This window comes from Salmo trutta, chromosome 30 (genome assembly GCF_901001165.1).
Source record: "Salmo trutta chromosome 30, fSalTru1.1, whole genome shotgun sequence".
NCBI lineage: Eukaryota > Metazoa > Chordata > Actinopteri > Salmoniformes > Salmonidae > Salmo > Salmo trutta.
The window spans coordinates 17,344,834-17,358,810 of NC_042986.1; the positions used below are offsets into that span (position 1 = coordinate 17,344,834).

At 44.4% G+C, this 13,977-nt stretch overlaps 2 protein-coding genes across 4 annotated transcripts in view; one reads left to right on the plus strand and one right to left on the minus strand.

The window, feature by feature from the left end:
* Positions 1 to 876: 876 nt before the first annotated feature.
* LOC115168143 (40S ribosomal protein S10) lies at positions 877 to 7,582 on the minus strand. The gene is made up of 6 exons (XM_029723124.1): positions 7,516 to 7,582; positions 2,346 to 2,495; positions 1,744 to 1,918; positions 1,356 to 1,442; positions 1,090 to 1,175; positions 877 to 972 (listed from the first exon to the last, which is right to left on the minus strand). Exons 2-6 carry the CDS (start codon positions 2,493 to 2,495, stop codon positions 925 to 927), a joined length of 546 nt encoding a protein of 181 aa, XP_029578984.1. The 5' UTR covers positions 7,516 to 7,582; the 3' UTR covers positions 877 to 924.
* A 278-nt stretch (positions 7,583 to 7,860) lies between these two features.
* Positions 7,861 to 13,977, plus strand: part of LOC115168140 (protein kinase C and casein kinase substrate in neurons protein 1) — a 71,627-nt gene continuing 65,510 nt past the window's right edge. Inside the window, exon 1 of one of the 3 annotated variants that reach the window (XM_029723118.1) lies at positions 7,861 to 7,944. The gene's annotated coding sequence lies outside the window, so the exon portion shown is untranslated. Of the gene's footprint in view, positions 7,945 to 11,247; positions 11,620 to 13,977 lie in introns of those variants that run through there. The other 2 variants (XM_029723121.1, XM_029723117.1) reach the window with 2 other exon arrangements.

Sequence of the window (13,977 nt, forward strand, 5' to 3'; positions counted from 1 at the left end):
CTGACTAGGTATCCCCTTTCCTTTCTTCTAAGTACATACATGGCTTTATTTCTCACTATATGACCAGTAGGGATTGGCAATTTCAGTATGCCCCATGTTGTTTGTCTGTGAGTCCTGGGGTGTGTTCAGTTGGCTTTAACGTTTGCACTGAACGACACATTTCCCCCAAAACGGTGTGCACAGTTCAACAGCCTTTGAGGTAGGTCATACTGAACCCAACCGTGTCATGAGATTTTGTGATGGCGCCATCTAGTGGTTATGGGTCATCTAACTAGGTGATGGCAGTTCTGGGTAAAATGTTCCTGTTCTTGATGACTTCAGTTTACTGGTAAGTTTAATGGTTTTAACAGCATATAAAGCAAATCCAATGATGAAATATGTATCTTTTGTGATGACTGATGTAAACTGAAAAATTGTCAGATCCAAATCATTACATGCAATGGTCCAATCAGGGGCAATTCAAATACACATATCACTGATTTCTTCTTCAATGGGGAATTACAGAACAAAATGTGAAGACTGAAGATTGTAAAACAATTCTGCCAATTAATAAAACACCCAGTGTTCCCTTTTCTTTGGGTTTCTTTGTATTTTCTTGTTGACTCCAGTTGGAGAAATATGTTCGTCAACTCCTCTAGATTAAAAATAAAAGTTGTCTACCACTTACAAATTCAAGTGTATCACAGGAGGCCACTAAGGGGAGGACGACTCATAACAATGGCCGGAACAGAGCGAATGGAATGGCATCAAACACCTGGATACCATTCCATTACCACAAGCCCATCTTCCCCAATTAAGGTGCCACCAACCTCCTGTGAAGTGTATATATCTTATGATCACCATCCAATGCAATTAGAAATTCATGACACACTGAGATTACAGCAATCCCCTTTTATTATACTGTACAAGAACAGAGTCAGTGCTTTACTCCTGTGGTGGTTGCTGTCCTCTGCCACGTCCAAATCCGCCTCTCTGCAACACACAATGCCAGTTGGTAAGTTTTCAATCTTTGAAGATCTCAATTGACAATTGGGCATTAGGCTACAATAAGGCATGGCACCCACTATTGATTTGAAATACTTTACTTACAAATTGGAACTCAGTAGCTGCACCAGCGCCTGCTTCAGCCTTCTTGTCTGCACCAGCGCCTGCTTCAGCCTTCTTGTCTGCACCAGCTAAAAGGACAGAAAGTATGATCATCAGACAAGTAGAGATTCAGGTCATTTACATAAAGTTTACAATTTTCTGCAATGCCCTATCAGCCACCGTGGCAAAGCAAATATTAGCATCGGCTCAGTGTTTCCATATTGGTGCATCGTTATTGAACGTAATAAACAGGTGACTTGAGTACTCACGTGGTGCAGCAGAACGTCTGTAGTTGTCTCGGTCTCCTCCTTCACGGTTAAACCTAGCTGGCCGCTCACCTCTCTCACCCTCCATACCTGAAACAGAAGGATATGTTTTACACCACTCCTCTGATCTGCACACTACTATAACACCTGCAACATTCACCACTATTCATCCATGAAGGGAACCTGCTGACTGACTACAGGAAACAGTAAACCCCAGATTACTAATGGAAGTACAATACAAAAATCACAGAAATAGAATGAATAGAGTGGCCATGATCCCCTATCCTACATGACAATCATATCTGTTCAACAAAATATATTTCTATCTGAACGTTGAACCCTCCTGAACGGGCCCCAGGTGACACAGACATGGTCATGATATGCAGCCTACCTTTAGGCCTGGGCCGGGCGGTCTCAGGGCGCATCTGACGACGCAGAGTGGCAGGAACAATCTCTGGGGGCAGATGCAGGAAGTCCCTCAGGTACTGGATGCCCTCATTGGTCAGGTACCAGTAAAAGTGGCGCCAGGCAAACTGCTCCTTCACGTACCCAGTTGACTTCAAAGACTGCAGAGGGAGGGTCAGTCAAGTTGAGGACAAGGGCAACAGTTGAGGACATATTCTGCTAGGGGAAAGGGGGATACCTAGTCAGTTGTACAACTCAATACCTTCAACTGAAATGTGCCTAACGCATTTAAGCGAATCCCTCTGAATCAGAGAGGTGCGGGGGGCTGCCTTAATCGACATCCACGTCTTCGGAGCCGGTGGAACAGTGGGTTAATTGCCTTGCTCAGGGGCAGAGACGACAGATTTTTTACCTTGTCAGCTTGGTTACTGGCCCAAAGCTCTAACCAATAGGCTACCTGCCGCCCCAGTTTATTGCGTGTCAAAGACAAATTTCCCCTTGGGGACAATAAAGTTCATCCCATCTTAGTCTCTCATTCTCTATCATGTAACACTATATGAGGCACCAGAAGAAAGTACAAAATCTAACCTGCATGGCCTTCATTACGTGAAGGTTGGGCACATTTCTATCGGCCAGCTCCGGGTGCTTAGCCAGATGCACATCCTTTTTGGCCACCATCACCCCCTCCTTGAAGAGTAGCTCGTAGATGGCTATACGATTCTTCTTGGGCATCAGCATCTGGAGGGGCGGAGAAGAACATGTCCATCACCTGTTGAACATGCTAAGCTCATGTTGCTCATGTCAACATGCATCAGCTGTGCCGTTGAGACCTCCATGAAGTGTAATAAGATAATGGTCATACGGCAGCGAATGCTGCGTTCACGTGCTAGTCGAAACTCTGTAATTTCCCCATTGGTTCCTGCAGGAACACCCCGCCCCAAAAAGGAGTCCTCCTTGCTAGCTATCAAATCACATTTTATTGGTCACATACACCTATTTAGCAGATGTTATTGCAGGTCTAGCGAAATGTTTGTGTTCCTAGTTCTAAAAGTGCAGTAGTATCTAACAATTCACAACAATACACACAAATATACAAGTAAAATAATGGAATTAAGAAATATAGAAATATTAGGAAGAGCAATGTCGGAGTGGCATTGACTAGAATACAGTAGAATACAGAATATACATATGCAATGAATAAAACAGTATATAGACATTATTAAAGTGACCAGTGTTCAATTATTAAAGTGACCAGTGATTCCATTTCTATTTACATAGGGCAGCAGCCTCTAAGGTGCAGGGTTGAGTAACCGCTCTTTATGGTGCATCTGTAAAAGTTTGTGAGGGTCTTAGGGGCCAAGCCAAACTTCTTCAGCCTCTTGAGGTTGCTGTTGTGCCTCCTTTACCGCACTGTCTGTGTGGGTGGACTATTTCAGATTGTCAGTGATGTATAGGTCAAGGAACTTGAAGCTTTTCACCTTCTCCACTGCGGTCCTGTCGATGTGGGCGTGATCCCTCTGCTGTCTCTTGAAGTCCACAATCAGCTCCTTAGTTTGTTGACGTTGAGGGAGAGATTATTTTCCTGGCACCACTCCGCCAGGGCCCTCACCTCCTCCCTGTAGGCTCATCATTGTTGGTAATCAGGCCCACTACTCACATTTTGTGTCGTCTGCAAACTTGATGATTGAGTTAGAGACGCACGTAGCCACACAGTCATGGGTGAACAGAGAGTACAGGAGGGGGCTGAACTCGCACCCTTGTGGGGCACCTATGTTGAGGATCAGCGTAGTGGAGGTGATGTTTCCTACCTTCACCACCTGGGGGCGGCCCGTCAGGAAGTCCAGGACTCAGTTGCACAGGACAGGGTTCAGACCCAGGGCCCTGAGCTTAGTGATGAGCTTGGAGGGTACTATGGTGTTGAAGGCTGAGCTGTAGTCAATGAACAGCATTCTCAAATAGGTATTCCTCTTGTCCAGATGGGATAGGGAAGTGTGCAGTGCGATTGCATCGTCTGTGGATCTATTGGGGCAGTATGCAAATTAAAGTGGGTATAGGGTGACAGATAAGGTGGAGGTGCTATGATCCTTAACTTGCCTCTCAAAGCACTTCATGATGACAGAAGTGAGTGCTATGGGGTGATAGTCATTTAGTTCAGTTACCTTTGCTTTATTGAGTACAGGAACAATGGTGGACATCTTGAAGCTGGTGAGAACAGCAGACTGAGACAGGGAGCAATTGAATGTGTCCGTAAACACTCCAGCCAGCTTGTCTGCACGTGTTCTGAGGACGCGGCTAGGGATGCCGTCTGGGCCGGCAGCCTTGTGACGGTTAACATGCTTAAAATGTCTTACTCACGTCGGCCACGGAGAATGAGAGCCCACAGTCCTCGGGAGCAGGCCGTGTCGGTGGCACTGTGTTATCCTCAAAGCAGGAGAAGGTGTTTAGCTTGTCCGGGAGCAAGATGTCAGTGTCTGTGACGTGACTGATTTTCCCTTTGTAATTCGTGATTGTATGGAGTCTCTGCCACATACGTCTCGTGTCTGAGCCGTTGAATTGCGACTCCACTTTGTCTCTGTACTGACGTTTTGCCTGTTTGATCGACTTACGGAGGGCATAACTGCACTGTTTTTATTCAACCATATTACCAGTCAACTTGCCGTGATTAAATGCAGTGGTTCGCGCTTTCAGTTTTGCGCGGGAGAAACACCGGTAGACAGTGTCCTTCTCTCCCACCTGCCCTCACCGTCATTAACAGAACTGAGGAAAACAGTGCCCAACAAGTGGGGGCGAAGGACACTGTTTACCTGTCACCCCCAGGGCGACACTCTGTACTAGCTTGCTAGTTAGCACACGGTGTTGCCCTCGCCTCCCGCCTGCTGTGTACCGGAGAAAACCTGTGCTCGACAGGTGGGGGCAAAGGACACTGTCTACCGGTCATCCACTCCTACCGCTAGCAAAGGAGACGGGAGGCTAGGGCGATACCACAGATAGAACAATGAGCCAGATATTTCACCAGATGTATAAATGTGAAGCATCCGGTTGGCGTTTCCACTCACCTCCAAATATGGTGATTAGAGGAAGCCCAGGGGCTGGCATTGGGAGACTGAGCGAGATGGATTTTGGATAACATTCTGAAAATGTTCTCATAAATGAAACATTTGATCTCCAAACAATTACAATTTTCCAAAACTTGAATCTGTAACAGAGTGGACTGCATTTTGTAGACTTTACCCTTTGTATTGTTTAGAATAACACAGAACCCAAACCGGCTGTGAGCATGCGCCATCGTGCATAATTTTTTTTTTCCCCCTCACACCAAACGCAATCACGACATGCAGGTTAAAATATCAAAACAAACTCTGAACCAATTACATAAATTTGGGGACAGGTCAAAAAGCATTAAACATTTATGGCAATTTAGCTTGCTAGCTTGCACTTGCTAGCAAAGTTGTCCTACTTAGCTAGCTTGCAGTTGCTAGCTAACTTGTCCCGGGATATAAACGTTGAGTTGTTACTTTACCTGAAATGCACAAGGTCCTCTACTCCGACAATTAATCCACACATAAAACGGTCAACCGAATCGTTTCTAGTCATCTCTCCTCCTACGCTTTTTCTTCGACTTTATATTGCAATTGGCAACTTTCATAAATTAGGTGCATTACCGCCACTGACCTCGTTCGTCTTTCAGTCACCCACGTGGGTATAACCAATGAGGAGATGGCACGTGGGTACCTGCTTCTTTAAACCAATGAGGAGATGGGAGAGGCAGGACTTGCAGCGCGATCTGCTTCACAAATAGAACTTCCTTCTATTTTAGTGCTTGGCAACACAGACGATCGCTGGCGCGCACGAGCAGTGTGGGTGCAATAATTCAATAATATAGATTTCTACATTTATTTTGCAACGCTTGCACAAGTGACGCGAGCTGTGTAGTCAGCCTGTAATTGAGTTATTGTAAACGCACACTTCAGAGTTGGCGATCCCTACCAGAAATATGCAAATAAATCCTAGACCACGCCAATAGGACCTCACTAGCTCGTCCTTGGCTCTGCCCAACTCCTCTGCCCACTATGATTAATTTGTTCCCATTGGAAACAACAGGCTCGGTTAGTTATTCAAATCTTTGGGCGACACCGTGTGCTACCTAGCATCCTAGTTATCTACCAGTGTCCCACCCTCCTCCAGTGTACCAGAGTCCTCCCTAGGTCTAGCTGGCTAAGCTAGCACAGTGTCCTTCACTCCCGCCTGCCCTCGCAGTCTTTAACAGAACTGTGTGAAAACAGTGCCCAACTGGCGGGGGCAAATTACCTTGTCTACCGGTGTACGGCTAGCTAGCTACCTTTGTCGCCCCTTCTTCTGTGGGGTTTATCTGCGGCTGTCAACCAACAGTTATTGTGCATTGTCACCTACTGGAGCACATCAAGCTGAATATTGAATATAACTGTGATTTCTGTGGAATGGAGGAGACGATTTTGCATTTGTTTTTTGCCTGTATTTATAGTAGAATGTTTTGGATTGACATACATCATTTTGTTACAAAAAAATAGGCCAGGTTGTACTATTTAATGGTTTTGATATGATTTATTTCAGAAATTCTGACATAAAGATGCAGTATATTTAATTCAACTGCTAATAATACTAGGAACATTTCATATTCACAAATGCAAATGGTCTAATTTAAAACCTAACTCTTTTCATTTTATAAATGAGTTTAAACAATATGGCACCACCCCTTTAACTAAAATGAAAAACAAAAAGGCAATTAAAACTTGTATTATTAATGAATATGATTTGTTTGTTTAGGATTCCTGGCAATGTAAATCGTTTGTTTGTATGCTTGTTTGCATGTGACTATTCCTCTTTTGTTTGTTGATATTTGTTTATACAAAAATTATAATAAAAAAATGTATTAAAGTGAGCAAAAAAAAAAAAAAACTACTGGAGCACCCCTGCCTCCCGCCTGTCCTAAAATAAAAACTGACCAACAGAAGTATAAAGAGGGGTTCCTGCAAACTGGTCGCATTTATACACCTGCTGCGTTCAGCCAGGTAGCAAGTCAGACATTTCCAAGTTTCCTAGTTCCGACCAGCACCTGAATGCGGCATACTGCAGTTGACCTGACCCACTGCCTGCATCAAAATAATATAAAATGTCTGATTCTGGGTGTGTATCCGGAAATTCAAGACGTGTAACTAACTTGACTTAGTGAGTTAGGGCTAACATTTCTAGCTTGGGACAGCTAGCTAGCATCCAATAGACCACACAGAAGATACGAACCATATGGTAGAAAGGTTGAGGACTTGTCAGTGTGTCATGACAATTTGGCATAGTTAGCTAGCTAATTAGTGGCTACAGTTAGCTGCTTGTTACTCGATTTGCTAACGTTCTCAACTGGTTAGTTAGCAAATGTTAACCCATTAGTTACTTCCTGGGTCACTCGATAAATGTTTAAAGGAATAAACCGGGATATACTAGAACGCTATAATTAGCTAGTTATAAAGCCACCACAGTAATGCTAAATCGTGTTATTGTATCAGTGGAGAACACAGGGCAAGCTAGCTGCCGCCACATAGTTATCAGTCGTATAGCTAACGTTAGCTAGAAACAGACGTTTAGGGCCCAAAAACAACATTCAAGCATAAATAGACATTAGACTATTTAAAGAAGCACAATTCAAACACGACTTTAATTTATGACAACACAATTTCGTACGATGTTTGAGATAATACAGAATAATCAAAGTAGGCCGCTTTTCTACCTTAATTCTCGTTTTGAGACCGGAGCCGGAGAAACCGACGCATGCGTATTGATGTGGTATCCAGCGCAGCCGTGAGAAATTAAAACGTCCCTGATTATTCAACATGAATATGTTTTTGTGCGGGTGTGCGTATACCATTTGGTTTGAGTGTTATGGTTTTCTATATTTTTACATGTATTTTTCAGAATACATGGTTTTAGATATTTTTGGTGACGTCACATCATCAGTATCATCAGCAGCAGTCATGATGATTAGTCTACAGTTCATAGGTTAATTATGTAATGTACTTTAAGATATTTGCAAAAAGTAGTAATGTTCTGAGGGGATGTAAATACCAGCCTGTTTCAGCTTTTGTCAAGGCAATGATTGGCTATGGTTGGATTTATTGAATCTGTATGCACTGCGCCTCAAGCTTTATTCCGCAAAATGGTATGCAGCATCATCTGGATATTTATGCAACATTCACCTTCTGCTACCATTTCTGTCAAGCCATCTACACACACCTTTTGATAAATCCAACATATGCACCACACAGAACGCACTGCAACTGCCTCTGCAACGCAATGATGCAAGGTAAAACAGCTTTCAATTGGAAATTAATGTACTTCTGGTGTACCGAAATGCAATCACTCTCGGTGTGATCGAGGCATGGATGGCTTGACAGAAATGGTAGCAGAAGGTGATTGTTGAACTTTTGTGCACACAGAACCACATGATGGAACAGCACACTCCGGTAAGACGAGGGGGGAAGGTCTGTGTATATTTGTAAACAACAGCTGGTGTAACCGATGTGAAATGGCTAGTTAGTTAGCGGTGGTGCGTGCTAATAGTGTTTCAATCTGTGACGTCACTCGCTCTGAGACTTGAAGTAGGGTTTCCCCTTGCGTTGCAAGGGCCGCGGCTTTTGTGGCGCGATGGGTAACGATGCTTCGTGGGTGTCAGTTGTTGATGTGTGCAAGGGTCCCTGGTTTGAGCCCAGGTTGGGGCGAAGAGAGGGACGGAACCTACACTGTTAGACTGGTGCACGAAATCTAAGGAAGTCTCTAGATTTTGCTCGCCTGAAGTAGAGTATCTCATGATAAGCTGTAGACCACACTATTTGCCAAGAGAGTTTTCATCATGGCTGTTTATTTACCACCGCAGACGGCTGCTGGCACTAAACCCACACTCAGTCAGCTGTATAAGGAAAAAAGCAAACAGGAAAACGCCCACCCAGAGGGAGCACTCCTAGTGGCCGGGGACTTTAATGCAGGAAAACTCAAATCAGTCTTACCTATTTTCTATCAGCATGTTAAATGTGCAACCAGGGGAGAAAAAAACTCTAGACCACCTTTACACCACACACAGAGGCACATACAAAGCTCTCTCTCGCCCCCCATTTGGCAAATCTGACCATAATTCTATCCTCCTGGTTACTGCTTACAAGCAAAAACTAAAGCAGGAAGCACCAGTGACTCGGTCTGGAAGACTGGAATATGTTCCTGGATTCTTCCGATGGCATTGAGGAGTACACCACATCAGTCACTGGCTTCATCAATAAGTGCAAAGACAACGTCGTACCCACAGTGACTGTACGTACATACCCCAACCAGAAACCATGGGTTACAGGCAACATCCACACTGAGCTAATGGGTAGAGCTGCCGCCTTCAAGGAGCGGGACTCTAACACTGACGCTTATAAGAAATCCCGCTACGCCCTCAGACAAACCATCAAACAGGCAAAGCGCCAATACAGGACTAAGATTGAATCGTACTACACGGCTCTGACGCTCATCGGATGAGGCAGGTCCTGCAAACTATTACAGACTACAAAGGGAAGCACAGCCGAGAGCTGCCCAGTGACACAAGCCTACCAGACGAGCTAAATCCCTTATATGCTTGCTTCGAGGCAAGCAACACTGAGGCATGCATGAGGGCATCAGCTGTTCTGGATGACTGTGATCACGCTCTCCGTAGCCGACATGAGTAAGACCTTTAAACAGGTCAACATTCACAAGGCCGCTGGGCCAGATGGATTACCAGGATGGCTCTGGGCATGTGCTGACCAACTGGCAGGTGACTTCACTGACATTTTCAACATGTCCCTGATTGAGTTTGTAATACCAACATGTTTCAAGCAGACCACCATAGTCCCTGTGCCCAAGAACACTAAGTTAACCTGCCTAAATGACTACAGACCCATAGCACTCACGTCCGTAGCCATGATCTGCTTTGAAAGGCTGGTCATGGCTCACATTAACACCATAATCCCAGAAAACCTAGACCCAATTTGCATACCGCTCAAACAGATCCACAGATGATGCAATCTCTATTGTACTACACACTGCCCTTTCCCATATGGACAAAAGGAACACCTACGTGAGAATCCTAACCATTGACTACAGCTCAGTGTTCAACACCATAGTGCCCTCAAAGCTCATCACTAAGCTGAGGATCCTGGGACTAAACACCTCCCTCTGCAACTGGATCCTGGACTTCCTGACGGGCCTCCAGGTGGTAAGGGCAGGTAACAACACATCTGCCACGCTTATCCTCAACACTGGAGCTCCTCAGGGGTGCGTGCTCAGTCCCCTCCTGTACTCCCTGTTCACCCACAACTGCATGGCCAGGCACGACTCCAACACCATCATTAAGTTTGCAGATGACACAACAGTGGTAGGCCTGATCACTGACAATGACGAGACAGCCGATAGGGAGGATGTCAGAGACCTGGCCAGGGGGTGCAAGAATAACAACCTATCCCTCAACGTAATCAAGACAAAGGAGATGATTGTGGACTACAGGAAAAGGAGGACCGAGCGCACCCCCATTCTCGTCGACGATGCTGTAGTGGAGCTGGTTGAGAGCTTCAAGTTCCTTAGTGTTCACATCACTAACAAACTGGAATGGTCCAAGCACACCAAGACAGTCTCAGGAAACTAAAAAGCTTTGGCATGGGTCCTCAGATCCTCAAAAGGTTCTACAGCTGCAACATCAAGAGCATCCTGACTGGTTGCATCACTGCCTGGTACGGCAATTGCTCGGCCTCTGACCGCAAGGCACTACAGAGGGTAGACTACAGCCACCCCTGTCATAGACTATTATTTCTACTACCGCATGGCAAGTGGTACCAGAGTGCCAAGTCTAGAACCAAAAGGCTTCTCAGCAGCATTTACCCCCAAGCCATAAGACTCCTTCCTGAACAGCTAATCAAATGGCTACCCGGACTATGCATTGTCCCCCCAACCCAACCCCTCTTTTACGCTGCTGCTACTCTCTGTTTATCATCTATGCATTGTCACTTTAACTAATCCTACATGTACATATTACCTCAAATAGCCCGACTAACCGGTGCACCACTCTGTACAGGTACCGCCTGTATTTTTTACTGTTTTTTTTGTATTTCTTTACTTATCTATTGTTTACCTAATACCTATGTTTTACTTAAAAACTGCACTTTTGGTTAATGGCTTTTAAGTAAGCATTTCACTGTAAGGTCTACACCTGTTGTATTCGGCGCACGTGACAAATAAACTTTGATTTGATTTGATGCTGCATACTATTTTGCGCAAATTCACTATCGGTGTAATTGAGGCGTTAGGCAATTCTTTGAGAGAAAAACAGTCATTTAGAGTGTCATTTAATTTCAAAGCTAAAGTGGATGTTTACACTTAAAACTATCACAATTCCATCTAGTTGTGCTAGGCCCATTGAGACATTTAAGTCATATTCAAGGGGTATTCAAAACATTTGCAATTACTAATATGTTGAGAATCTTGACTGCACCCATGGGCTATAGCCTTGCAGCACTCTCTATTCATATCACACCATAGCCTACAATGTGCCTATATCGAAGTAACTGTAGTACGACCAAACTGTTTCCAATCCGTTCTATTATTTTCATGACAGTACTCTGATGGTGGACAATATTGAAGTATTTAATGAGACAAACGACTTTGTTGGACCATCCCCCAATGTGCGCGGGTGCTTTGCAGCTCCCCCTTGTTGCGTACATCGTGATCTAGCAGATGCAGAGCCTCTTGCAAAAGAAGGGTCACCTTCTGTCATTGCAAAAAGAGAACTGATAAAAATTCTGAAATATTTGGATAACACGCGAACACCCTGGTAAGTCAACCGTACAAGTTTGTCCGTTGTGGACGTTACACAGTGTCGATGATTAGATAACGCTGTGTAGCCTACTGGCAAAGGGAAACAGGGATGAAGGAATCTTTCTCGCATGGTTCCCATCGTTTACATTAATTTACCTGACCAACGTCAGATTGCAATACAGTGTTTTAAAAAAAAATCTCTTAACGACATATTCTTCATAATTATGAAACGCATATACGAATGCATTGTTATTAAATGGTCAAGACCTTGATCTAGCCTAGTATGTTGTTGTTTTGTATGTTGTAGAGGGTATAATACTGCTGTTTTATGTTTTCACTTGTCAGCTGGAAAATGTGGTTTGCTTTATGTCGTATTTGGCAATTCTCTTATTGCTTTAGGCTACGTGAATTATGTTTTTTTTTCTCCATAATATTCTACGACAGATTGTTTCCCACCATGCAGATGTTTTCCTCTTTGATCACATAATGATAATAAATTAGCTGTTTACAGGCTATATGCTCCTGTTTTCCTTGTAAAATTGAAGCATTATGGGTAATTGTAACAATGTAATTTAGCCTGTGTATGAATAGATCGAATAAAATAAATTTAGAAGAAAGTACTGCAGGCTATCGGCCGCAGATGCTACCATCACACGTCCTTTTTGGTGGTCAAGGTTGTGAGATTGCCATTTATGCTTCCTCCTAGCACTAACAGTGAGATAAACAGACCATGGAGGTAGCCTGGACGAATAAACAAGTTCGCAATGATGCTTCTGAATACTATTTCATAAAGCAGTCGACCAACGACGAATAGTAGTCTTTGTTTATTGTTTAGTAGGCTATCAAGTCTCCCATGTGCAACATTTGTACAATGTAATGCCAGAAAATCATGAGGCAAATTAGGGTATGGAATACTAATGAGGGCATTCCGGTCTGACGTTATGTAATAGCCTGTCATATCACAGTGAGGAGCCATCGCTACTGTATTTGAAAACCTTATTGTTTTTCTTGATGGAATCTCTGCCGCTCCCCTCTCACGAATCAACAATATTATTGGCATTAATGGAATTGTATTTCCTATCAAGTGTCTCAAGCGAATACACTATATATACAAAAGTATGTGGACACCCCTTCAAATTAGTGGATTCAGCTATTTCAGCCACACCCGTTGCTGACAGGTGTATAAAATCGAGCACACAGCCATGCAATATCTATAGACAAGCATTGGCCGTAGAATGGCCTTACTGAAGAGCTCAGTGACTTCCAACAAGTCAGTTCATCAAATTTCTGCCCTGGTAGAGCTGCCCAGGTCACCTGTAGTGGAAATGTCTAGGAGCAATAACGGCTCAGCCACGAAGTGGTAGGCCACACAAGCTAACAGAACTGGACCGCTGAAGCGAGTAACGCGTACAAATCGTCTGTCCTCGGTTGCAACACTCACTACCGAGTTCCAAACTGCCGCTGGAACCAACATCAGCACAATAACTGTTTGTTGGAAGCTTCATGAAATGGGTTTCCATGGCCGAGCAGCCGCACACAAGCCTAAGATCACCATGCGTAATACCAAGCGTCAGCTGGAATGATGTAAAGCTCGCTGCCATTGGACGCTGGAGCAGTGGTGAATCACCATCTGGCAGTCCAACGGACGAATCTGGGTTTGGTGGATGCCAGGAGAACGCTACCTGCCCCAATGCATAGTGCCATCTGTAAAGTTTGGTGGAGGAGGATTAATGGTCTGCGGCTGTTTTTCATGGTTCGGGCTAGGCGCCTTAGTTCCAGTGAAGGGAAATCTTAATGCTACAGCATACAATGACATTCTAGACGATTCTGTACTTCCAGCTTTGTGGCAACAGTTTGGTGAAGGCCCTTTCCTATTTCAGCATGACAATGCCCCATGCACAAAGCGAGGTCCATACAGAAATGGTTTATTGAGATCGGTGTGGAAGAACTTGACTGCCCTGCACACAGCCCTGACCTCAACCTCATCGAACACCTTTGGGATGAATCGGAACACCGACTGCGAACCAGCCCTAATTGCCCAACATCAGTGCCCAACCTCACTAATGCTCTTGTGGCTGAATGGAAGCAAGTCCCCGCAGCAATGTTCTAACATCTAGTGGAAAGCCTTCCCAGAAGAGTGGAGGCTGTTCTAGCAGCAAAGGGGAACCAACTCCATATTAATGCTATAAGAATATTTTGAAGATAAATACACAACTCAGAGGACGAGAGGACTAGGATTAACGATCAGTAGGAGTTGGTTTTCAGTTCTGTGGGATGTCAGTCATGGACTCAGAGCTACATGTGCTACGTGGGTCTGTACATTGAGTCTGGAGTGGATACTTGTTTTTTGGCCATTGGCCAAGTTGTCCTGCAA